Here is a 27,824-nt window from a genome sequence, read left to right on the forward strand (position 1 = left end):
ACATCGATCTACGCAATTTGGGATTCGATGACCTATGCCTACCAAGTCAGTGATCTTGACCACCCGATCCCGTTAGTCGCCTCTTACGACAAGCATGGTTTGCTGGAGACCAATTCTAACCCGGATCTTCACGGTTTACATAGATAAGAGCACGGCTGCCGTCATTTTACTGTGTTGTTCAACAAAAACGTAATTACATAGATTAGTAATTATATGCAACGTGTAAAAATTCAATGACTCAATAAGTTTGTTTGTGTAATATATTCATGCCAATAATGGTTGTCACCCCCTTCAATTTTTTTAATTGGAGAGAGGGTGTGGGCCGGGGGTGTGAGGTGTGTGTGGGGTGTGTGTGGGGAGGGGGCTGACAACCATTATTGGCATGAGTATATAATCGAGTCTGGACCAGACAATCCACTGATCATGAGAGGGAATCAGTACGATGACTACCGACGACAATCGTGTTCATCTCACCCAATTCAAATGAATAGTTAGTTATTGATATTCTTCGATGGCGTGTTGAAGGCGTGGTTAGCTCTGGGTGTTTTATATTGAAACATGCCTTTGCTCAGGTGTCTGATTATTTCATTGGGTAACTTGGACTAGCTCTTAGTCCCTGAACATATATCATTTTGATAGCAACAAATAAACCCATTTAAACTGAAAAGGAGCCCCAGTGAGTTGGGAGATTCACGAACCTGGGGAAATCTAGACTTGCTTCATCTAGGGCTTAAGCATTGCAGGGAGTGCAAGGCATTATAGAAAATAATGTGTTTCGGGGACTGTGAGACAGACGACGGGTAACTGTGGAAACGATATACGGCATATTCAAATATGTTTAAAAAATAGTGTTTGATTGTTATAATTTCGCTATTATATTGCTGGTTTGTGAACCTGGAACGAATGCACAGCGCAAAAACGCATCTTCAGAAACTTTAATTAGAAGATAAAGCTACTCTGTTTTCAATTTTGCGGTCCTTTATCGTTGATTTAAGACCGCTAAATGTAATTTAAAAACCGAACGCGTTAGAGAAGTATATACAGAAACTTTAATGCACGTTTACGTTCGAAAGTGTCAACTTGCATGAAAATGTTCTGAGGAATCGTGAGCAGTCAGCCCACTGACCCACAGTGGATGCGGCGCTGGCTGAGTGGGATGGATGGCTGACTCTGTGTGCTGGCGATTAGGTGCCTGACCGAGAGTGTGGGTTCAAATCCAGGACGTGACTCAACTCAATAAAAGTCCTATAGAATCTGCACTTTAGCGAAAAAGTGTAATCCCAAATATAACATGCGAGACGTTATGATGTCGTCTGTTTAAAAGCTGATCAACGAGTTAGAATTTGGATCTTGCATTGCAAACCCAAAATGAAGATTTTCCGAAATATTTTTTATGTATGTATTTAAAAATTCAAAGATATGTATGTAAAAAATAGAACCCTCTCCGAAATGTTATTATTTTTCATGTTGAAAACAGAGTTAAAAACAGATCTATATTTTGAAAGACGAGCAAACCAAAACGCATTTGAAATTGAAAAATGATGGTTATTAGGATTGTGATTATGATGTTGTATAATAACAATAACTACACACATGTAATTGACTTAGATTCGTTTGCAGAGAAGGTTGTTATGGTAGAGCAAGATGATCAGCGGTATGCATGAACATATATGATTAGTTTTGTTGCATTGTTGCTATTATCTATGGTTACATAAACAATAAACCTACTGAGCTGCAGACTTGCAGTTTTAGGATCTGTATGCATCGTCTCTTCAATGCGAAAAATTTGTTTTTAATATGACATATACCCTAACATATTACGTATAAACTGAAGAGACGTTGTTCACGCAATGCTTACAAACTCACGCACACACACTTTATATACAGTCTACATGTGCCAAACATTAAAATAAAGTCAAAATATGAAAAACTAACTTGTCATATACATATTCTTGCGTCCATTTCATTCACAAAATGCTTCAAGAATATGCAACATGCATGTCAACAGAAGCCCTGAATCCGAAATCTTTCATTGAAGGTAGTATCTAGGTAAATAGTTTCGAAAATACCGGAAAAACGAACGAGGAAGCCAGGAAGAGCTGGCGTACCTGCAGAGTATTTCAAGAAAAACAACCGAAATACGACTGTCCACGTTTAATTCCCACACTGCAGGGTGATCATTTGATTCATAATACACCATAAGAAGAAACTGTGGGGATGATTTTGTGATCAGACGCCCCTGAATCGAGATTAATGAAGCGCGCACCTGCCATGTGTTCGAAATTCCGAATGCGCGAGGCAAGTACAAAGGGGCAAAGCACCGGGAAACAAAACTGACCGAGGAAACAGCATATCCCGCATTCCGCAACGCCGATTCAGCATTTTCAAGCAAAGTATCGAATCAAGAAAGAAAATCTACAGCCATGTTCATCGAAACGCTTCAGTTCACCATTCCAATTGACTTGTGCACGGTGTTTTCATCGTTACAAAAAGGACCGAAGTCGAATCTTGAATTTCCTGCGTCGGTGAATTCATACGGCACGACGCAAGATGCAAACATTCAAGTAGCGTTGCATGCAAACAAGCTGACGTTTACAGTTGATGGTGTTTCATCAAATGCTAGCATGATATCAAAGAGTGAATGTAAAACATTAAGACTTTCAGTATTTGACGTTGACCGTTCATTAATACCTCAAGAAAGTGAAGTTGTAAATTACGAACAGATGCCTTCTTCGGTCACAGTTTCATCTAAACGTTTGCACGATAACTCCTCATCAATACAACCTGCAGCAAAAGTGAGACATTTAGAAATTACACCAATTCGTTCACCAGCCCGTCGCATTCCACATGCTCAATCAACGTCTTCTCCGTCCAACAATACACATTCAAAATCTCAAAATGACTCTTCTGTTAATGTGAAACAAGAACCAGAAGATCCAGATTTAATAGAAATAGAACCAGACCCTGAACCAGACGACATTGTGCCAAAGACAGAGACTCCATACATGCAAATAGATTATTCATCCGATGTACCTCATACGCAAACGTCCCAAGCAGCTCTAGATCGACTCTCTCATCCACAATCATCGCATTCTCAATCACCCGGTTCTTCATCATCGTCCTTCCATCAAAACGTTCCACATGTGCCAGATTACTCAGAACCCAGTACCAGTCGAGTTCATCATGGTGACCAAAGTGCAGATGACTATTTAGTGTTTCAAGACGACAATGACTACGGCGACGATAACGAAGCAGATTACAGCAATGACGGTAATTATCTATTTTCTTCTGCTGTTTGAGAAGTGATGGTCGTCACTGATAGAACAAAACTCAGTAAAACTTGTTCAGACAGTAATAATAGGTCGAGAAATAGTTAACATTCAATTAATAAGAAAATTTGCCCTCAAAGCTACTTCAAGTACAGTTGGGCGGTGGGTTAGCCTAGTGGTTAAAGCGTTGGCTCGTCACGCCGAAGACCCGGGTTCGAATCCCCACATGGGTACAATGTGTGAAGCCCATTTCTGGTGTCCCCCGCCGTGATGTTGCTGGAATATTGCTAAAAGCGGCGTAAAACCAAACTCAGTCAGTCAGTCAGTTCAAGTACAGTTTTCTGAATTTTACGAATACACTGGCATAATCTATTATGAATGGTAGGTACCTCATGAAATAGCACAGTAAGTCAGATACGAAATTTTCAGTCAGATAATTGGGAAATGTTTCAGAAAGCTTCAAAACAAAACCCTAAGACTACCTTTCATTTTCAAATCTTAAAATGTATATAAGGGTACCATGCCATTGTAAGCATGTAAGTACATTTGAGGAACAAATACCCAAGTCCATAAAACTTCAGTCCTACTAGCACTACAGGATTAGGTAGAACTATGCTATAATTTCTTAATTAATCATAGTGATGAAGGGGTCCTTGTCATATCCCAAATATTCATTTGAAAAATTCATAGGTTTGATAGATTGAAGTACGGAAAGACATCCGCCCGTATTGCCCCTTAAATTTCATTTTGTCAAATCATATCACTTGAATATGTGTTCCTCATCTGATAACAGTGAGTTTTAAATGTTTCTTTAATTGAATCTTAACATACTGAAAGACATATCCAACTTCTAAAAATGCCACTCAAAGAAATTTTTCCTCATCGTTAAAATTTAAGGGGAAACAGGCGGAAGTCTGACCGATCCCACTACACCACATTGGAACATATGAATTCGAGTATTATATGTATCACGATAAATGCTCAAGTTTCATCTATATAGGCTTCAAACTGCACTGTCAAGCTTGCAAGAGATACAATCAGAGAGGTTCCTTAGGTGTTTGTACATCTTTGTCACAGCGTGATAAACAGCTTTTTTATTTAACTGTACAAAAGAATCAGTCCAAGTAGTTTTAGTCAAAACTGTTTCATCCTTTTGTAAATTAATTTTTCTTGTCATATGTTTTTGCTTAACTTAGTTCCATATTTGGGTTTAATAATTAAAGGAGAAATATGAAGTTGACAGACATGTCAACATTTGGATATAAATGTGTACCTTAGTCTTCCATGTTCAAAGTTTTACAATCTGCAAAGAATAAATATCTTCAAGAAACAAAGCTCTGCAGAGATAGTTTAATGAAGCCAGTGTCAAAATACTGAGACTGAAAATTATGTTGAGAGCCAGATCTTGGGTTGTTGGCTCAACATTAAATGTCAGAATATTATGTCATGAAAATATCTAAGCATAGTTGCCAATTTCATATACAGCCCGCAGGAACGTTTGAAACTCACAAGTGCGGAAGGGGAGTAAGTTGAGGTGGTTATCTCCCCTTTGACCATGACACAACACAGCTATGCTGAGCTCTTTTGTATCGTTAGCAAAAATTGTATTGCTACTTCTCAAGATCAGGCTTTTACACAAGTTGTGTGCAACCTATGAATATCGTTGCTATGGTAACTGAGTAGAACTGACTTGATGTGATGGCCATCACTTCTCCTATGTCTCAGAGTGTTTGGTTATTTCTAATGTTTGTGATATCCTCAGTGCTGAACGGAAACAGTTAACATGATATATGACTTGATGTTTAATGACACTGAGACATCCAACATTAGCAGGTAACCAGACATTTACAACATAGAAGGGTTCAATTTTCTTGTACTTCTACTCTAGACATTGACCTCTTTGAATTGGAATCCTTCAGCCCAAAGTGAAACAACATGGGGAGTAATAACAAGCATGGCACTGAACACATTTATAGAAAGGGAGAGAAAACTGATGAATGCTCCACTATTTTGACACAGACTCGGTTTTCTGAGTACTTGGGCTTCTGTCTCATTTTAATTAATGAGAAACATGCATTTGAATCTTTAAAGCCCCAAACACAATCAGTTAAAAAGCCTACACCAACCACTTTACAGTCTCAAAGTCAAACTGCTTTCACATGCTGGCATTGAAAGCTGTGAAATCATGACAATCCCTGGTCAGAAAAATATTTTCATATTGACTTCTGCTCAAAAGTCGCAGGTTTAAGCCATACTTTAGGTGGCACTGTTGGGAGTGAAGTTTTGCCAGCAAGCTTACTCCCACCAGTAAATAGGGAGGTTAATGTCACATGGGGATACAGACCAGGTTCAAGCCATTTGTAAATAACGTTGTCAAGCTGAATAGGATTTTCTTCAGTTAATGGGGCAGTAGAGTAGCCAAGTGGTTAAAGTATTCTTTTGTCACACCGAAGATCTGGGTTCGATTCCCCACATGGGTACAATGTGTGAAGCCCATTTTCTGATGTCCCCCAATCATGATATTGCTGGAATATTGCTAAAAGTGGCATAAAACCTCATTCACTCAAAATATTTAATTTTAAGTCATTGGATTTCCTGTTTTATCAATATTTCTGTTATCAAAATTAGCATTTGAGATGTGAGTTTTTCTTTATCAGTTCATGCCAAACAGCTCTGGATTGCCAGATTTTAAATATTTCAGGTGAAAAGAGATAAGTTTAAATGATTACTCAGCAGTTTAAATTAGAGTTGAAATGTCCGAGGTCAATGGCTGGAAGTACAAGGGGAATTGAATCCTTCACTGTTCTTGATTGTCCTATGTATAACTAACTGCCTTGTGTCGAGTCCGTACAGTTGAGTATGACTGAAAACTGTACTGTCCACAATTTTGTAGCTAAGTCATGTCACCGAAATTACGAGAAAAGATAAATTGTGAGAAAAGATTGAGCTTGGTTTGCTAAGTTGAACATCAATTTCGTCTCATATTATTTGTGTTGGTAAGTGGAAGTCCTCTTGTCTAATCACACTTGGCTGTATGGAACCATATAGGGTTTTCCATGCAACTAGTAATTAAAGGAAACAAAATTACAAATATGTCTAAAACTTTGACTTAAATGAGATCTTTTTCTTGCATTTTCCTATATAACCGTTACAGTACATATATCATTCAGATATTTGCGTTGTCACTATTAAATGTTTTATATTATACATGTTTATTACCAGTTACTAGGAAAGCCCTATCAATGTTTGGTATGTAGCACACACAGACAAAATAACGATGATCCATATGTATGTTTTCTGAGTATGCGGAAAGTGATAAGATCGATTTGTTTTGCCTGGCTGATTCACAGGCTTTTGAGAATATTTGTTACTCACATGAAGGCAACAGATCAAACTCCAAAATTAACTTGTTTAATCCATCTTGTCACTTGCCATGTTGACACACCCAGTGCCACAGTACAGCGATGATGGGGGCGTGGTTCCTGGCATCACAAGGTAAGTCCACACACTGGCTTCCTGACTCAACTGTGGCCTGGGCTCAATGGGTCGATCTTCACATTAGGTTTGAAACCATGGGTAAAATACTACAAATGAAACTGTGATGAAGACCGTACATAGTTAGCACAACAGCATCAAGATGTTTCCACCCTGTTGTGTTACAATTCTTTGGGACAACAATCTCCCCAATATCTTGTACCATGTAACATATATTCATGATGACGGGATGGGTACAATCTGACATTACTCTTCTGTCCTTTGTTGAAATATGAAAATATAATTTTACCCATGAAAACAAAATATGTGGTTCTTTCTGGACAGAAAATCATTTTGATAGGCACAAATGTTTTCTTATACAGTATTTTTGGTGCTGTTTACCTTGCAACTTACTCTCAGTGCAGTTAGGCTGAAAATTTATTTATGGGGATTTGTGTCTAGAGGACATTTTGTTTACATTGAATTTTGTTCCTATGGTGTTTAATAGGGCTGTTATGATTCACTGGTATATTAATATTTGGCACCATTTATTCGTGATGTGTAGTGCATTCTCATTGGAGTGGATTCATCACAGCCTTTGTGTTTAATACATTTTATTTTCTAAAAGAAGCGCATCATTGTTTCATGATGAGAAATAATGGTGCTTAAATACAGTGTGCTTATTGTGCTAATGGACATGTGTTCATGAAAATTAACACATACTGAAAAGAGATAATGTGCAGAAAACATCTTGATCATCAGCAAGATCTTTTGAAATTCATGCTCAACTTGTGCTGAGGACAAGATAAATCCAATGACAGTTGTTGACCGGTAGCATTAGAAGGCTGTTATTCCTGTTCTCTGTGCTTCAGTTCTGCTATAAATGGGGAAAATGAATAAAACTGACCGAAACTTTAACAGTGGACACTTTGTGCTTGTTGAAGTAGGCTCAGCAGCAAACTCAGAGGATCAGTGATGACGGTTACCACGAGTCCACGCGACCATTCTTTTTATGAGAGAAAACATCTAAGGCTGCACTTATCCTGAGAACATGAATGATATTGCTGTGTATTCGGGCTGAGGTGTTCAATCATGTAATGCTCAATGGATACAGTTGTATGGAAACTATTAGCAATATGGTTTCACTGTGTAAGATATGTTCCTATTTGCGAACGTAATAATTGTCTTGAGGTCTTACGTTCACTGGATGAAGTCTATTGGTTTTCATTGGGTTGACATGGTATGCTTTCCCTGTTTGCGACGTACTAATTATCGTGAAGCCTGGTGTGTGGATGAAGTCTTTTGTTTCAAGCACAGTTTTGATATATTATGCATGCACTTTAGTTGCTGTTGTTGTTTCTGATCCTGCAGGTGACACCTGCAGTCCTGTTTTATATCCGTTGTCATGGTGATAGATGACTAGAACCATGCATGAAACTTGCAGTGTCATCGGAAGACTCGAGTTATATTTCAATATTGACGTGGCTCAGTGATTTACAGGAAGCGAATTCCTGCGTCCTATGCACATAAAAATTGACAATGACGCAACAAAATTTATAAGCGCGTCCACAGGGACTCTGAAAAAGTCCAAATACTTTTTGTATAAACTCTACTAGCTGGGTTATGGTATTATTTGCAATTTAATTACTGTAACAATGTGATGATCATGATACACAATACAATAACAGTATTAATAATAATATTTAAGTGTCTGGGACCCCATTTTGTTGTCCAGGACCCCTGAAAATTAAGAGTATGAGTCCCAGGGACCCTCAAATACAGGACTCAAGGTAAATCCCTGCATGACTTTTGTTTTGTGACTATACATCGTCATCAGATTTCAGAATTGTTTTAATGCCAAGCATATGGCAATGTGGAAATGTCTGGTTGTTGTACTTAGTCCTCAAGAAGTGTTGATGTTTAACTATGATATTTCTGAAACAAATCTGTTCATGTTTAAAAGGAAGGATGGATTACGATGTTTGGAAAAGTTTTGCCGGTTTATTTAGGTGACCTCTAAAACAGATGTGAGCATCTCTTGATGAGACGACAATGTGGATAAATTGGATAAGGTCTTGTTCAAGTTGGATAAGGTCTTGTTCAAGTTGGATACGGTCTTGTTGAAGTGGATAGATAGCATTTGACAGATGACTGTCAGTGTTCAGATGATACGACAGTGGTTCACTTCTGTGAATGACACAAAAGGATTCACCCTTCACTGTTGCAGGTTCTATATCAGTGTTATTTAAAAATGAATCGCATTCTTTGTAATGTCAACTTTGGGTCAGCCATCCTGAGTTAGTATTCTGGTTTAACACAAGCCGGGATAGATCTGGCCTCTACTCAAAAATGAATCACATTCTCTGTAATGTCAACTTTGGGTCAGCCATCTTGACAACTGAGTTAGTATTCTGGTTTAACACAAGCCGGGATAGATCTGGCCTCTACTCAAAAATGAATCACATTCTTTGTAATGTCAACTTTGGGTCAGCCATCTTGACAACTGAGTTAGTATTCTGGTTTAACACAAGCCGGGATAGATCTGGCCTCTACTCAAAAATGAATCACATTCTTTGTAATGTCAACTTTGGGTCAGCCATCTTGACAACTGAGTTAGTATTCTGGTTTAACACAAGCCGGGATAGATCTGGCCTCTACTCAAAAATGAATCACATTCTTTGTAATGTCAACTTTGGGTCAGCCATCTTGACAACTGAGTTAGTATTCTGGTTTAACACAAGCCGGGATAGATCTGTATCTGTTCAGATGAATGAAACTCGAGTGAGACAGGTTGTATTTTCTTCAGTTCTTGTCATTAAACCACTCGTTGAAATTGAGGCGCACAGTCCACAGTCTATACCTAGAAATCAGTTTGTCAGTCCAGTGTAAGTCAGATGTGGAAGTAACCAGGAATAAAATGTCTATGGAATTTGTTATGAAACTTGTTGGAAATGAGATGCATTTGACAGTGATGTTTACCTTTGAATTGCATCCCCAAAACCTCCAGTTACATTAAACTGTCTAGACATGATGGTGTGTACTGACTAGACACAAGATAATATAATGTCTAGACAGCTGCGGATGTTTACATAATGTGTTGTACAGGCCTTGAAACTGTGTATCCCAACATGGGAATCTGTTGCATCTCTTGCATACCTTGCATCTCAATATTTCTGCACTTTCTGAAAAAGAAAGGATTTTTGTTCTGTTGTATTTTATTTCCCGTTGTGTTAAGATAATTTGACAACTGGTTCTTCATAAAAATATTTTATTTCTGATTCTAGATACTTGTCTAAATTGTACTGTCTGAATGGGAGTTAACTTTGAAGATGCTACTGATGTTTACGAGCAAGACTCGACAGTTTCAAGTCATTCTCTTTTCACCTTTTTCTGTAATTTTGTGGCCTTTTCATCTCATCGCCCGAAACAACACAAGTAGACATTACGAGACTGATTTGAGACACAGGCTGTGAATTTTGTTTGTTTCATGGTCAGCGGAACAGGAAACAACGAGTGTGTGAGCCCTAGATTTTGTTTTCAGTTAGTTTGAGGTGAAACTGATTTGGGCCTTTTCTTGCTTGCAGGTTGTCATGGTTTTGGAAGCACAAGCACAAGCCCTCATCTGTTTGGCCAAGTGCCATTTTCTTTGAACCTTTTGTATTCAAGACCTCGAGATACTAGGCCCAAAACAGTTCAGTGCCCTGAGTGTGCTAAAATGTTCTGTGATCGCAGCAGTATGATCTATCATAAAAAGGCCATTCATGAAAAACTTACATTCACATGTACGTGTGGACGAGTGTATAACCATAGGCGCAGCATGGCCTACCATCAAAAGACCTGTTGTGTGTATTTGTCAAGGGGAGAGAAGTGAGATAGGTATGAATTCTCATTAAGCACATGATTGGCTGAAATCAGTCCAGAATGTGTGCATTAGGACGATATTGTGCTTTAAGATTGTGTGTATAATGCATGTTTGACCTAAATGTTTGGATTCCTATTGAGTATATGATAGATATGACAGATAAAAATATTGCATCTGTAATCTAAGCTTCTCACTCACATAATAGAGCATCAGTTTGCCAGTCCTGTGTAAGTAGACAGCGGAAATAACCGTGAATGAAATGTCAATGGAATCGGTGTCTTTCAAGGGACTTCAGTGTTTTACCCCAAATTATTTGTTTTAGGGGTGCTGCAGGCACTGTGAGGGTCCTGTGAAGTAACAGTGTAGAGAACTGTATGTTTGGATAATTCTGTAGTGCCTGGAATGAATCATTGATCATATGGCCTGTTGGAAGAAATGATGTATGTAACTTCTCTGAAAGAAACAACCAAGCACTTAACAAAGTGATAGATGTGTTCCGATAAATTGAAATAATCGAAGATTGGTCGCAGTGACCAAACGACCAAGTAATCGATCACATTTTCTCATAATCGAACACAAACGATTTTGGAACTACTGGTTTAGTCTTAGAAGTTGTCAGGGCCTGAAAATGTGTTTAATTTTTAGAATACTCACTTCACTATCTAAAAAGTCATGACTGAATATTTCTTGAAGACTCCAGAAAGTTTATGTTCATGATAATATGTTAGTCATCACTTTAAAGTAGCAAGTTGCATCATTAATACCTATTTGCAATAACAACCTGAATAGTAAAGTCTGAAAAATGATGCTAACCAATTTTTTTCGATGATTGATCGGTTGTACTGAACCAATCATCAATTATGAGATTTTAACCAATTGCCAAAACGAGGATACAGTGAATAATATTGTGTGTCACTCAGGATGCAGTGAATTGCTTTTCTGCATCCCTTCACTACACCGGTCACATATATCCGTGGACTTCCTTCTTTTTAACAGCTTAGTGAAACTGACGTAAGGGTCTATCTGGGGGTGAAATTTAGTGAACTTCCAGATGATCCATGCTGATGTAGAAGTGGTTTCTGTTTGTTAGTCTAGTGTTCTGTCTCTGAGGATTCATTCCAGCGTTTTCTGTTACTTTCAGGAGCTATGCACTGGTCAAGGTCAGGCGTTGCAGGACGGGGTTATCTCCCTTTTGTGGCAAACCCAGTGGAAGGCATACTTGCCCCCAGTGTTTGTAGACCAGGGTCGTCGGGAGACGGCGTGGCCACCCCCAAACTTTCGTTTCCTTGTTCACAATGCAACAAAGTGTTCAATAGGAAGTTAGGGTTACAGTATCATGTGAAGGCCATACATGAGAACATGACGCTCCACTGCGTCTGTGGCAAAACATACAGCTATGAAACAAACATGTCTCGCCATCAAAAGAGATGCAGGGTGTACATTATGTCCGTGTTGCAGCAATAACAGGTCGAAGTCTCTCCTGTGGCGGCCATTCATGGTCTGGGTTAAGGTTGTTTGTTGATATAGATCATACCGATTGATAATCCTTAACAAAATATTTCAGTCGAGCACTGTTGTGTCGAACTCTGATAACTCGATATCTCGGTTGTCTCGATATATCATGTCGGTCCTGGCAAAATCCTTCATAAATTATCATTATTCAAGCTCTTTTTACTCAATAAGGATGTCTCGATATTTTGGATATCTCGATATAATTTCATGGTCCCAACAAGCAAAATTACCCTTTTAGCTCGATATTTGCAAAGAAACTCGATATTCACCTACCTTTCATAGTCAAGTATCCCTCTGATCTGAGGTTGTTTGCACACGGTGAGGCAGGAATCAAAGGGATGCGATAGTGTAAACTAATTAGGGCTAATTGAGTTGAAGGTGTCACTTGATAGTTATTTAATTAGGATTAATTAAGGATTTAATTAGGAAGTACTCACTGTTACAACTAAACACTACTGATATCGGATTATAGTTTCGAATCAAAACATACTGAGAAGTGTTTTGTTTTCTCTCACAGTGATATGTGATGATATGCCCTGATCGGATGTCTTTGAGGTTCGGATAACTTGATATTTTTTCTTGGGCCCATGAATATTGAGACAACGGTGCTTGACTGTAGTTGTTTATCGATAAATATCAGAGAAGTCATTTTTAGCAAAAATACCTTTAAAACTTCTCAACAGCATTAGTGGTGACATGATTAGGCATGTCCTGAACATAATTTAGAAGCACCCCATGAATAAAGACCAAACTTTGTGTATTGTGTGAGTAAATTTAAACTTTATTTTATCCCAAATTTTTAAGTACAATATTATCAATGTCAGAATGTTCTTATCGAATCAACAATATTCTGGTTATCAATCTTTTTAGTCAGCCCTAGTCTCGGTTTATACAACTTGAAGACAATGATTTTGTAATCTCAGTGCATGTTTGGTGACAGGTTGTAAGAAAACTGTTTAAACATGATTTTGCCAAGCTGACTTTTCACTGGAACAGTTCGCAAGGTTCTTTGGTTTGTTTGAGTCATGGCCATGTTTTCTATTCCTACAGTAACAGGTCACACTCGTTTTTGAAAAGACGTCGGTTGATCATCTTGTCACTGTTGTATTGCGTGGAAGTTATTCCATTACTTTTAGGTACATAATGCATCTAGGATCAGTTGGTTTTTCTTTCTCGCTATGATTTGAAAGCTGTGCTTTCTCTTTCTTCATTGGTGAAGCAGTGAGGTGGTCCAGTAGTTCAAGCGTTTGCTCATCAAGCAGAGGACCTTGGTTCAATTTTCACAAGGCTACAATGTTTGATGTTGCTGGAATATTATCAGCAGCTTAAAACCATACTAATTCACTATTTTATTTCGAGGTTCATTTCTGTTCTTGAACATATTACCATATGTTGTAATTGGTTGAAGGTGATATGGATCAAAATTAATTTTGAAGCGTTACTCATTGGGAATTTTTGTTACTTTCAGGTATTCATGGTTCAGGCTTAAATCACCGCCTCGGGAGACCTATGTTTGTTTCGATGAACGCAAATAATTTCAGTAGCTCATTTCCAAGTTTTGGGAGGTTTGACGAGTCTAGAAAACTATTTCCTTGCCCACTATGCGATAAAGTATTTGGGAACAAGAGAAGTTTGTATCAGCATAAATCGTCCATTCATGATGGTGTAACTTTTACTTGCGTCTGCGGGAAAACATACTCCCATAAACGGAGCATGTGGTACCATCAGAAGACGTGTAGTCCGTATATTGAACAGACGCCAGGAGAGAATAAGATGTAATGCAGATGTTGTAGTAGTGAATACATCATGGGTTTGTGTTGGTGTTTTCATCAAGTCCTAACAAACTGAGGTTTGTAATGGTTGGTGTTTCAACAAGTGATAGTAAACATGATTTGTCATGAGAACATGTTACGATTTTCTGGTTGTGAAGTGAAATGCTCTTGTTTGTACGCCTCTCATTTGCTCTCGTTCATGGGAGTCGGTTCCTCAGTATACCTGGAGAAGCTTTGAAATTGTCAGCAGCATTTCTTCTGTCTAGTACACACTTGCGCTCACAAAATGGTGACATATTGTTCCAAACAACAAACCAAGCATCACTGTGCACAGGATCTGTTCTGCACAAAAATCAGTGACTCATGGACACAAACCAGTGACATCATTGTGCACACAAACCAGTGACTTCTTGTGTACACAAACCTGTGACTCATCGTGCACACAAACCAGTGACATTGTGCACTCAAACCAGTGACTTCTTGTGAACACAAACTTGTGACTCATCGTGCACACAAACCAGTGATTCATCATGCACACAAACCAGTGACATTGTGCACACAAACCAGTGACTCATCATGCACACAAACCAGTGACTCATCATGCACACAAACCAGTGACTCATCATGCACACAAACCAGTGACTCATCATGCACACAAACCAGTGACATTGTGCACATAAACCAGTGATTCATTGTGCTCACAAACCAGTGACATTGTGCACACAAACCTGTGACTCATTGTGCACACAAACCAGTGACTCATCATGCGCACAAACTTGTGACTTGTGCACACAAATCAGTGACTCGTGCACAAAAACCAAACTGTGTTTTGAGGATCTCCTCATGTGGTATTGTCAGTCAAAGTGTTCATAATGTTTGTTGAATCTTTGATACCATATTTTTTCTGAAATAAACATATTCATAAAAGAGTTCTATGCAGTCCTTTTTATCGTCAGAAGAAACAGTGACTTGTGCTATATGTTTGAAAACTCGAAAGATGTATGAAGTCGTCTGACTGCAAAAAGCCTATTATCAGCCATTTAGTTTCTTGTCCCAGCAGGTTTCCAAGAAAACATCACTTTTGTTACCTCGTTACGCTAAATATGGCCGTGTTTGATGGAAATTATACAAACTGTTGAAATACAGAATCTTTTTTACTTTTTTCCTTTTTTAACCAGATTGCAAAGCAATCTAAAATCGTCAATCAAATTCAAGATAATTTTAAAGTGGAAACATTTCTGATTAGCTTTTTTGTTACTTTCAGATAATCGTAAAGCCCATAGAAGTTCGCAACCATATTGGAGCTTATCGCCATCAATGTATGATGCAATGACTGTTTCTAACATTGAAAACGTGTTTATGAAACATCTCGACAAACCTAAGAAATCTTTTCCTTGCCCTGAGTGTGACAAAGTGTTTGGTACCAACACAAGTCTGTATCAGCATAAACTGGCCATCCATAGTAAACTGACCTATTCATGTGTGTGTGGAAAGGTTTACAATCACAAGCCCAGTTTGTGGTACCACCAGAAGTTCTGTCCTGTTCACAGTGGACAGTCCACAGGAACAGACAATCATTGATAGTCATGTGACAGTGGTACTATTGTGAAACATTTAGAGATTGGCTTGCTTCTTAGTTCCAGCCCAGGAGACTCTGAGTATACGTACTAAGGATCAAAGTCATGAGTGAGTGAGTTTAGTTTTACGCCACACTCAGCAATATTCCAGCTATATGGCGGCAGTCTGTAAATAATCAAGTCTGGACCAGACAATCCAGTTATCAACAGCACGAGCATCTACATAATTGGGAACCGATGACGTGTCAAACAAGTCAGCGAGCATGACCACCCGATCCCGTAGGTCGCTTCTTACGCTAAGCATCTGTTTGTGAAGATCAATTGTACCCCGGATATTCACGGGTATGAGTTTGTGAGACTGATGTCATCTGTACTTGATTTCCAAGAACTTATGACAATATCCAGGATGTTATCCGGACCTTCTGATTGGTCAGTATTTGGTCCCATTCCGCAGCAAATGAAAGTAACAATTCCCCAAATTAAAGAATGAGAAATATCTATCAAATAGCACTTCTTGGTTACTTTCATATTATTGTCCTTCAAAGATGGGAATTATTGTTCATGATATATATTGCCTGCATGTCTATCTCTCCATATACTGTTCAAAATTTGCCGAGGACTGAACAAACAAATTATCCACCAAAGGCATTGATCATTGTTTACGATATCCACAGCAGATGTGTCAGGACTCCAGGTCACCGTGAACAGTGCCAAGTGTGGTATTGAACAAACCAACAGATACTTCCCTGGTAATGGAGAGACTTCTCATCAGCCTTTTTATTGTTTCAGGTTATGGAAGTTCTCTGCCATATTGGAGATTAGCGGCATCAGTGAATGAACCAGATAATGTGTCTAGAATAGGGAACATTCATGTTCCAGGCAGTGTTCGTGTTAAATCCTTCCCTTGCCACCAGTGTTGTAGATCGTTCAGCAGTGTTTCAGCCCTTCAACAGCACCACTGTCAAGTCAGACTGACGTTTCCTTGTGAATGTGGCAAGGCGTACGCTCATAGGAGAAGTTTGAAATACCATCAGAAATTCTGTCGTGTTTATGTGAATTCACTGAAGTATTTCAATGCTGGATGCGAGATGTGATAGTTTTACTCATCAGTTGGGTATATCGGCGTTTAAGTTGACCTGTATGTCACAGAAGCATTGTAACTCTGGAGTCCAAGATGTGATAGTTGTACACATCAATTGGGTATATCGGCTTTAAGTTGACCTGTATGTCACAGAAGCATTGTAACTCTTGAGTCCAAGATGTGATAGTTTTACTCATCAGCTGGGTATATCGGCATAGATTTGATCTGTATGTCAGCGAAGTAGTTTAATGCTGGGTGCGAGATGTGACAGTTTTACTCATCAGTTGGGTATATCGGCATAGATTTGATCTGTATGTCAGGGAAATAGTTTAATGCTGAGTGCGAGATGTGATAGTTGTACTCATCAGCTGGGTATATCAGCATAGATTTTATCTAATTGTCACAGGTGCTGCTTTAGGTAGTCGGTGTTAATGGACTTCACAGAAGTAGTTTAATGTTGGGTGAGAGATGTGACACTTTTACACATCAGCTGGGTATATCGGCATATAATTTGATCCATTTGTCACAGGTGCCACTTGAGGAGGTCGATGTTAACGAGCATCACCTCAAGTTCTGTGATCGAGGATGTAACAGAAGTGGTCCAATAGACTATCAGGTTCTTGAGTGATTAGTGTCATTTAGGAAAAGGTTAGAGAGTATTGCTCGAAGGCTTGTAGACTGAACATGTGAACCTGTTGAAGCTGACAATAGTCGAGAATTACGATCTTGAATGAACAGATGACGCCTTTTTTCCTGGTTTTATACTCTTACAGTTCATGGCAACAATTGAACAATAACTGAATCCAACTTGTTAGATGCTGGATGGTTGATATACTGATCTGGGATTTTTGTTGCTTTCAGGTTATCTTGTTGGGAGTTCAGATTCTGATCAAGCTTGGTTTCCGGATATGGCAGGGGCAGATATGTTACCTCTTGACGAGCGCTAAGAGTCAATCTATCAAACCGTTTTCGTGTTTAGAGTGTGAGAAATCATTTTGTGATAGAAAGGGACTGCGATATCATAGGCTGGCCATTCATGAGAAGGTGACCTTCACCTGTGTTTGCGGCAGAACCTATCACCATAAACGAAGCCTTGGTTCGCATCAGAAAGTTTGTGGTCAGTTTTTGATGTTGCAGAAGAAACAATGAAAGAGACGTCAATCATAGCATATTTAGGGTCATCATCAGAAAGACTGTCGTGTGATTACAGACTGTGATGGATGTGAGGGCAATGGTTCCTTATAATGGAGGATGATACCCATTCATTCAGTTTAGTGTAACAGAAGATTCTCTTTGCTTGAATTGTACGACATGCCCTTGTCACATATCATTAGAGATTGTCTCGTGTGTGATAGTTAATTTCAGTAACTCAATTTGAAATTGTCTGTGGTCGATGTGTCCTTGCTTAGGAAACAGTTCTTTGGACATTTTGGACTTGACTTGTTCATTGAGGTTTCTGAAATCAGTGGTATTATGTAATGCTATCAGATTTAGCATTTTGTAAAGTGATAGACATCAAGCTACAGCCAGTCTGAGTATTCAGCCTAGATAGTTATAACCACTTAGTTAGCCTTACTTTTGAAACATGCATTGTTAAAGGGTGAATCAATACATGGGTAGACATAAGATGTGTCATTTAGTGTTAACTTGTGATTCATCATGCAGACCCGTAGTACTGGATTTTATTTATTGAAGCTTAAATTTCAAGATGTCTGACCAGTGACTTGTCAGTGAAAACCATTTCCTGTCAGCCATGTTTGTTTCTGTTCAACAGTGAGCAATCTTTCCTGATATGTATTGTCACAGTGAGATGTAGTTAGAGCTTTGTTTCATCTGATCTTGACGGTGATCTGAAACTTGTGTTGGGAGTTTGTTTTTGCTTGTATGTATTGTCTTCTATCGTATTGTTTTTAATCCCGTTATCGAATGTTGACGTGTGAGACTTCACACTGCAAGCACATCTTCCGTCTCTAGTAATGTTGCAGCGTGGAAGTTAATGTTAGTGAAAACTAGGAAAAACTACAGTCAAGGCTTGAAATACCAACTTATGGATTGTCTTCAGTGTCTTTATCTTTCCTGGTCAGGACTTTCTTGTAAAACCACAAATGCAAACAATGTTCGGGAATGCAGCCATGAACACATACCTCAGACCAAACCGATTGAGAGATGGTCACGGAAACTGTTTTATTTTATTCTATCATTGACCTTATGTTCTTGAAGAGAGACTGTCACACTTCAATTTCCTGTACAAGACCAAATAAGGATTTGATTTATTTATTACGGACTACCTGACAAAACGTGGGTATCAAACGTTACAATGAGAGCCTGTTTTTAATTCCCAAACTTGATGTATATATTTTACTCGGTACACACCAGAGTTAAGGTTGTCTCTTGTGAATAAACATGGTTTGCTCAATAGCTGAGTTTTTGTCCGTGTTTGAAGTTGTTCCTGATAATCTTGTTTGTATTGAATCATTTGATATATTTTTGTCGGTTTGGTGCTTTGAAGTTGTTATTGGGATAATCTTTTTGTATTTCTACAAAGAGGGAACGTCATCTCAGCATTCTTGCTCAGGTTACCAATTATATGTGTGGACCCAGATTAACAGACCTCTTTGATACAGATTGCAAAATTGCCATGACTCAATCTCAGTTTCTACAAGCCCAGTAGCGTGTTCATTAAGAACTACAAAGTCACTGCTTTCATGTACAATGCTGCTTTCATACAATGTGTACACATGAGGTCTAATCTGAAGCCCCCAATCCTAAATGTTTCATCACGTGTTTATAGACATTCACAGAACTTTCCTTGTGTCATGCCAACAGTGAAATTTGTTTCCCTTCACTTGAAGGAAAACAACTTGTCTCTAGGTGACGACGCTGATTTAAATCAGGTTTTTCTCCGACATCGCAAAGTTTGCACTGAGTAACCTTGCATATTTTATTTATTTATAACTTTCGTAGCATATTCTTATTTTCTACCAATGCTCTTCAATCTTAAAATGTCTTGATATTGACATAATCAAGTATGTCTATAGGTGAAATGCAAAAAAATCAGAGAGCTCTGCTATGCTAGATTTGGTAATGGATTTTTTTCAACGTATTGTTGTACAGATTTATGTGTTTAGGTGTAGCTGCCACCAATAAGGGAATTAAACTTGTCCAGATCTGATAATTCTGTTCTGCTGAAGTCTGCAACATGGCTTTTTTGTTTCAGATGTGCATTATTATGACCGTTCCCTGCTTGAGTTCCCGTCTGTTGATTTTACGTCAGGTGGATACACTCTACAGAGTTGTGCCCCTTTGAGGGATGTTTCGGGCAAACCATATGAAGCAAAAACTACAAAACATCTGTTTCCTTGCCCTGTTTGTGGTAAACTATTCAAAGACAAAGGAGGCTTGTATTACCACAAGGTGTCCATTCACGAAAAACTAACTTTCACTTGTGTGTGTGGCCGGAAATATAACCACAAACGAAGCATGGATTATCATCAAAAGACTTGTGTAGTTTTCAATTCCTCGACCAATCAAGGGTGTTGATGGTTGTTTTTCATGGAAATAGTAGTTTGTGATAATATGTGTTAATTTTGAAGAGGATTCATCCAAACTATTTTTACATTGTTAATCATGATTTCAAAGCTGATATGTTAGTGTGTATGGTTTCAGATCTAGACAATTCAGCAGAAACTTACATCTGTCAACTCTTAGAGTAACATTTGTAGTGTGTTTTCATCATGTGAATCAACAATATCTGATCAGGCAATAAATATGCAAAATTGTGATGTAGTTTGTCAATTTTATGCAAATCGTGCATTTTGTTTGATATTTGGTGAATTTCTGTATTGCTGTCAATAGCCCTCATGTCTGACAGACGTCTATACCGTCTAGTGGTGTACAAGACAATTCAGCTCTCATCTACATCCACTTGTTGACATGCTATTGGTATTAGATAGTATAGGGTTATATTCCTATTTCTAGTGACAATTTTCATAGTCTCATAGAAAGAGCATCCCCCCAGAGAACAGAATGTTGGTGTGTTGAATCTATGTGCGTGTCATTTCAAATCATGTTAAGACAGGACACTTGTTGCTCTGCTTGGTACTCAGCATTGAGGGGATAAAACGATAACTGATCAGTTTGAAGTCCTGATGGAGTGTTCGAGGGAGCTGTTCCATGTTAAACTGTGTGATGGTATCTCAGTGGGCTAACACTGTAACACCAGCATTAGTCAGGACATGTTCAAGCATCTAGAAATACACACACCTGGCTGTAAACGTGCAATAACCTTGTACATGATACTGAATCCTAGTCAGCTACCCTGACCACCTGCCTGCTGTAATCAGTCCATGTAAGGACCTTTGACACCATGGAACATTCTCTCATCCTCTGCAGAGTCGCGTCCCTTGGGCATGCCAGGAACCGATGATTGTTAGTTTGAGTCCCAGTTTGCCAGTCATTTTTCTAGGTTTGGCTGAGCCAAGTATACTTCAGCAGTGTATGAAATAAGGCCCGTCTGACCGCCCGAGACGGGCTCGATTTCTGAAAGACGGTCTACATTTACAGCTAGCCAGCCCGATTGTCTGGTAAAAATTGTAGATTTTTCATACATCTGAGTAAATTCACCATATCTTGGTGTCTGGTCTGGTTAAATCCATTTTGGACTGGTAACATTTTGAAGTTACCAGCCCTGATGTGTGGCTGGGGTTTGGCTTATTTCATACACTGACTTCAGGCTTTCCTACCACATTAAACTCACATCTAGATAATAATAATTATAATAGTGAGTGAGTGAGTTTAGTTTTACGCAGCACTCAGCAAAATTGCAGCTCTATGGTGGCAGAATAATTGTAACAATAATTGGCCACTTATATAGTGCTGAACTAGTTATTAACCCGGATAACCCAAGCTGCCTGTGAGGCGTTGGAAGGTTAATAGTCATATGACTTATGCCACCGGGTACCCATTTTCACTGGGTGAACAGGCAATTTTGAACAAACCAACTTGAATAGTGTGACATTAAAACCGTCTCACACTTACTTTCACCCATCCACTCAACTGATGAAAGCGACTGTGTTTGGGATGATTTTCCCTTCCTGAGGTCTCACTAAATTAATTTGATTTGATAGGTACATGGATAGAATTAATGACTTCCGTCTTTTTTAACAATGTCATTGTACTTAAGTATCATTAAACGTTGGGCAGGAAGAGGATTAATATTTGAAACTGATACAATTCACAATACATGGAAAGTGATCCTACAGAGGATATAGTGAGTGAGTATGGTTTTATGCCGCTTTTAGCAATATCCCAGCAGCTTCACAGCAATATCCCAGCAGCTTCACAGCAATATTCCAGCAGCATCACGGTGGGAACACCAGAAATGGGCTCTCGCACATTGTACCCTTATGGCTCCCACTGGCCATACAGCGGATCTACAAATGACCGATACATCTTGTCTCCTGATAAAGACTTGCAGCAGTTAAGTTTCAGAATAACAAGGGTTCTAGTTCACTTGGTATGTCCTTAAACTGACTTTGTTCTTAATTGAGAAGATAATCAAAAGTTGTCTTCAATCTTTTTACAACATGCCCAGATTTTCCATCCAATTTTTTTGTTTCTTTCAGATGATCATGAATATGGCAGTTCGCAGATATCTCTGTCAGCCCTGGGTGTGGTTGAGGGAGGTTTAGTTTCCCAGAACTTCCCTGGTCTTTTCAACCCATTCCTTGACTTCAGCCTTGCTGAGAAAAAGGAAAAATTCCCATGTCCTATGTGTTCAAAAGTGTTCAGTGACAGACCGGGGTTATATTTCCACAAGAAGGCCATTCATGAAAAACTGACTTACACCTGTTTTTGTGGGAAGACTTACATCCATAAACGTAGCATGTCTTTCCATCAAAAGACGTGTTCTGCATGTTCCTTGAAGGTCTTCAACACTGAGGTTCAAGATATATGGAAGTGACCCTTTTTTCAGGAAAATGAGTTTTGAGGAACTGACCTTGGAATACCAGCAATAGTTGAAGTGACCCCTTTGTGTGAACATTTAGAGTTTTTTTAATATGGTTTTATGTAATTATAGAGTTCAGGTCTGCGAAAGGTCTTCCTTTTGGTTATGTGGTTGAAATACCAGCAATAGTTGAGGTCCACAGTGATTGGTCCATCAAAATAGTCTAGCCAATCACAAAGCTGTCCAACCTATTTGTAAGTTGGCTACATCTATATGATCTGTATAATTTTACTATCAAGACCTTGAAGGAGATGGATATTATGTGTTAATGGTGAACTTTGTACAGTCGTTTCTTTGTTCAACACAAGAACTTTTGCAGTGGATCAACACAAGATTAGTGGATACAGACTCTGCAGAGCCGAGGAACTGTGTTTTCATTGCCTACTTTGTCATACCAGGATTATAAAAGATGGTACTTATTGTTGCCTTGCCTTGTAGTTCACATATTGGAATAAAAAAGGTCCTGAAGTCGTGTGTGAATGGTGTACTAAGATTAAACTTTGGAATGATCCCACAAATAGCCAGCACTAAATACCTGGCAGACTAGTTCAGTCAAGTCACAAACACGACCCTGCAAGCCGTAATTCAAGGGCATTAATGTTAAAATGCAAAGTTAACCCTATTTAACCTGATCACACCTCGAGTCAACAACTCAGTGTAAACATTCTGTGGAGCTGGCTATAGAGATAGTTATTTGGAAATATCATCAATGGTTAGAATTATCAATTATTATCAATTTGATGATTGTGTCATCAATAATATTGTACTGAAGCTATTAAGATGAAGGATAATTTTAATTTACACATAACACACAAGTTTTGTCTATATTCAAAGTACACGTGAAGGTCCGGGTTAGAATATTGATCTTAAGTAACCCATGCTTGTCTTAAGAGGCAACTAACGGGATCGGGTGGTCAGGTTCGCTGACTTGGTTGACACATGTCATCGGTTCCCAGTTGAGATGTTGATCACTGGATTGTCTGGTCCAAACTCGATTATTTACAGACTGCCGCCATATAGTTGGAATATTGCAGAGTGCGGCGTAAAACTAAACTCACTCACTCACTATATTCAAAGGCTGCTTACAAAGTATGTACAGGTCACTGTCTTTGTTAAATAATCCGGTATTAAATGTATCCACACTCACCAGTGAGGTGAAATATCTTGATTTCTTGAGGCCCTTTGGGACATTTTTGCTCAAATTTACATCTCTAATATTTATGAATAATCACTCAATATTTAGTTGATCATTATATAAAGATTATTACACAAGTGTGCCATATGACTTATATGAAACGAGTGTGAAATTTTGAATTTTGTGCAAGTTTCGTATGTCATATGGCACTGTGAGTGTAATAATTTCTTTATTATCCATTTCATTCATTGACCTTTATGCAGTAAAACACGGTAAGCAATCGTGACGGCCCTCTTCATTGACGTCACGTTCAATTGTTTAATGACGTCACAGACGATGAAATACAGAAAAGTGATATGTGCACAAGTCCAAGGTGCTATTCAACAAGTAGCCATATGACTTATTTCTTCATCCAACATTTACCACAGTTTGTAGTTTGTTGTTAATTACATGATGTGTAGCAGTGGTGTTAAATCATTTAACAACATGGCCAGATTTTCCATACAAATTTTTGTTTCTTTCAGATAAACATGAATATGACAGTTCCAAGATTTCTCTGTCAGCAATGGGTGTAGATCACACAGGCTTTTCCCCTCAGAATTTCCCAGAATTTCCCAACTCGTTCCGATGCGCTCCACAAAACAAACAATGGCCATGTCCAATGTGTAATAGAGTTTTCACTCACAGAACAGGTTTATACACCCACAAGAAGGCTGTTCATGAAAAAGTGACCTTCACGTGTCGTTGTGGGAAGACTTACGTTCATAGAAGTAGCATGTCCTTCCATCAAAAGACTTGCCCTGTGTTCCTGGCAAGTCTTCACCGCTGAGGTACAGGAAATATATAACAGTGTTTGTTGTGAACTGGCTTCCAATTAGCATGGAAAGGCATTTACACTGTTAATCTGCCTGTTTAAACTATTGAGGTTCCTCTGAGTTGGTATGAGTTCTGTGAAACGTCATCCTTCTGATGAGATTTTTTTATGAGTAAGAGGAGCATTCTACTTGTCCATGTCAATTTTTGTAAGAACTAAATACATTGGGGTGTTGCTTGAATACTTCATACTCAGATAAACAGGTTGATCGGATTTGAAATTGTGAAGTCAGATTGAAGATTTCTTCTTCCACACAACTAGGTTCTTTTGACATATTGCAAAGAGCAAGAATGTTCAGCTGCCTTTTTTAGGTCTTTGTTTCTTTCAGATAAACATGAATATGACAGTTCCAAGATTTCTCTGTCAGCAATGGGTGTAGATCACACAGGCTTTTCGCCTCAGAATTTCCCAGAATTTCCCAACTCGTTCCGATGCGCTCCACAAAACAAACAATGGCCATGTCCAATGTGTAATAGAGTTTTCACTCACAGAACAGGTTTATACACCCACAAGAAGGCTGTTCATGAAAAAGTGACCTTCACGTGTCGTTGTGGGAAGACTTACGTTCATAGAAGTAGCATGTCCTTCCATCAAAAGACTTGCCCTGTGTTCCTGGCAAGTCTTCACCGCTGAGGTACAGGAAATATATAACAGTGTTTGTTGTGAACTGGCTTCCAATTAGCATGGAAAGGCATTTACACTGTTAATCTGCCTGTTTAAACTATTGAGGTTCCTCTGAGTTGGTATGAGTTCTGTGAAACGTCATCCTTCTGATGAGATTTTTTTATGAGTAAGAGGAGCATTCTACTTGTCCATGTCAATTTTTGTAAGAACTAAATACATTGGGGTGTTGCTTGAATACTTCATACTCAGATAAACAGGTTGGTCGGATTTGAAATTGTGAAGTCAGATTGAAGATTTCTTCTTCCACACAACTAGGTTCTTTTGACATATTGCAAAGAGCAAGAATGTTCAGCTGCCTTTTTTAGGTCCAGTGGCTTGTTATTGTAGCTTCTGGGGGTGGGGTGAGGGGTAGCCTTGTGGTTAAAGCATTCGCTTGTCACACCAAAGACCGAGGTTCAAGTCTCCACATGTCAAGCCGGTTTCCTCTGTCCCCCATCGTGATATTGCTAGAATATTGCTAAAAACAGCACAAAACCATACTCACTCATTTATATTGCTTTGGCTAAATATGGAAATTTGAAATAGAATGTTTCATGGTCTTAGTGGATAATGTGTAAAAGATATTTGAGTGACCTCGCTGAATGGTATGAAATACACAATGCTGAATGGTGTTTGTGAAATGATTGATTGTCTCAGAAAAACAATGATCTATATTCCCTAAATGTAACATGTACAAAAGGGCCTTTGATTTTCATTAAGCACAAAATTGAGGAGTTTGTCATTATTGAAGTATAAGTTTGTCAGCCATTTTAGTACTGGATTAGATACATATTATTTTTCAGAATGAATCTGTTCACAAATGTGAAATTCATGAAATTAGGTCAGGAAGCATGTCCAATTATTATTGAGTCGGTGTTAGCTGTGTTGAGTCCAAAATGGTCGTCTTAGGTGACTGAGCTGGGTTTTTTCTTGTTTTCAGATATTACTGGTAGTACGAATCCAGCATCTTTCCTCAACCCTACAATTGGTTCTTCTCAAAGTGGATTTTCAAGGCCGGTTTACGATCCTCTTGGTGCAAAATTTGTGGAGAACATTCTCCAGGGTTTTCAGAAAACACGTAAACCGTTTCAGTGTAATTTGAGCGAGAAGTGTTTCAGTGATGAGTCTGGCCTTCACTACCACAAGAGGGCCATCCATGAAGGTGTTACATATCATTGTGTGTGTGGAAAACAGTATTCTCATAGGCGGAGTCTGACATACCATAAGAAAACTTGTGAAACATATCTCGCCCAGTTGCATCGATAGATATTTCAGAATCTAGTGAAGCAAGTTCGTGTTCTTGTCAGTGATGGTTCTTTTCTCTGTCTGTTCATCCTCTTCAGGGTGGGGTAGCCTAGTGGTTAAAGCGTTCACTCATCACGCTAAAGATCCGGGTTCGATTCCTCACATGGATACAATGCATGAAGCCCATTTATGGTGTCCCCAGCCGTGATAATGCTTGAATATTGCTTATAGTGGCGTGAAGCTAAACTCCTCACTCACTCTTCAGGGTGGAAGGGTAGCCTACTGGTAAAGCGTTTGATCATCACACCTAAGACATGGTTTCGATTCCCCACATAGGTTGGGTGAAGCTGGAATATTGCGAAAAGTGACGTAAAACAATACTCTCTCACCTGTGGGGTTAGACACAGGTTGGTCTGGTTTGAGGTTATATTAAGGATAACTGGCAGTTTCATGTACACATTTTCCCATATTTGGCATGCAGAAACCCAATGTCGTGGGTTCAAACCGCAGACTCCCTGGTTGTGTTTGGGTGTTTGTGATCATCATGTCTTGAGCTTGTAGGGATCACGAGTGCCAGTTTGCCACCTTACCTGATGTCACTATTATGCTTTCAAAGCTTTCTTAGCTAAATTGTGTTCAACCAATTTCAATCACACAGCTACAAACTGCCAAGCATTGACACACATTTTCAACCTTCAAGTTGTGTCAGTGTTTTATCTTGTACATTCCTGGGCCCTGTTCCTCAAAGGCGATCCTAGCACTAAGATGATCATACCCCCATACCAAAGCCCCATACTTTAAACATAGACTTCTATTACTGTCGTAGCATTAAGATGATCATACCCCCATACTTTAACATAGACTTACGACAGTCGTAGCATTAAGATGATCATACCCCCATACTTTAACATAGACTTACGACAGTCGTAGCATTAAGATGATCATACCCCCATACTTTAACATAGACTTACGACAGTCGTAGCATTAAGATGATCATACCCCATACTTTAACATAGACTTACGACAGTCGTAGCATTAAGATGATCATACCCCCATACTTTAACATAGACTTACGACAGTCGTAGCATTAAGATGATCATACCCCCATACTTTAACATGGACTTACGAAAGTTGTAGCATTACGTTTGTTTTGTACAATGGCATCTTGGTGTTTATGAGGGTTTGAGCAAGTTTGACTAAATCTTTACTATGGTCTCTTCAGATTTAAAGTGTATTTCAGTGTATCTAAGGTATCAACTTTGTGTATTTTCGAAAATGTCGCTTTCAAGTGTTATGTCATATATTTGACCACTGGTTAAAAATATTTATTTGGTGTAACTACAGTGATGTTTT

At 38.8% G+C, this 27,824-nt stretch overlaps 1 protein-coding gene across 29 annotated transcripts in view; it reads left to right on the forward strand.

Moving 5' to 3' along the window:
- Nucleotides 1-2,074: 2,074 nt before the first annotated feature.
- LOC124275005 (zinc finger and BTB domain-containing protein 49-like) overlaps nucleotides 2,075-27,824 on the forward strand; it is an 86,463-nt gene continuing 60,713 nt past the window's right edge. For 20 of the 29 annotated variants that reach the window (XR_006898167.1, XR_006898166.1, XM_046710419.1 and 17 more), the window contains exon 1: nucleotides 2,075-3,270. Coding sequence is in view for 27 of the 29 variants with exons in the window: in XM_046710419.1 (XP_046566375.1) it covers nucleotides 2,424-3,270 (847 nt within the window). In the remaining 2 variants the exon portion in view is untranslated. Of the gene's footprint in view, nucleotides 3,271-10,327; nucleotides 10,640-11,746; nucleotides 12,116-13,585; nucleotides 14,819-15,153; nucleotides 15,647-16,255; nucleotides 16,585-19,764; nucleotides 20,327-22,171; nucleotides 22,694-24,213; nucleotides 24,520-26,166; nucleotides 27,085-27,824 lie in introns of those variants that run through there. The other 9 variants (XM_046710441.1, XM_046710435.1, XM_046710433.1 and 6 more) reach the window with 9 other exon arrangements.

Source organism: Haliotis rubra, unplaced genomic scaffold (assembly GCF_003918875.1).
Source record: "Haliotis rubra isolate DU_JTF1 unplaced genomic scaffold, ASM391887v1 Scf197, whole genome shotgun sequence".
Taxonomy (NCBI): domain Eukaryota; kingdom Metazoa; phylum Mollusca; class Gastropoda; order Lepetellida; family Haliotidae; genus Haliotis; species Haliotis rubra.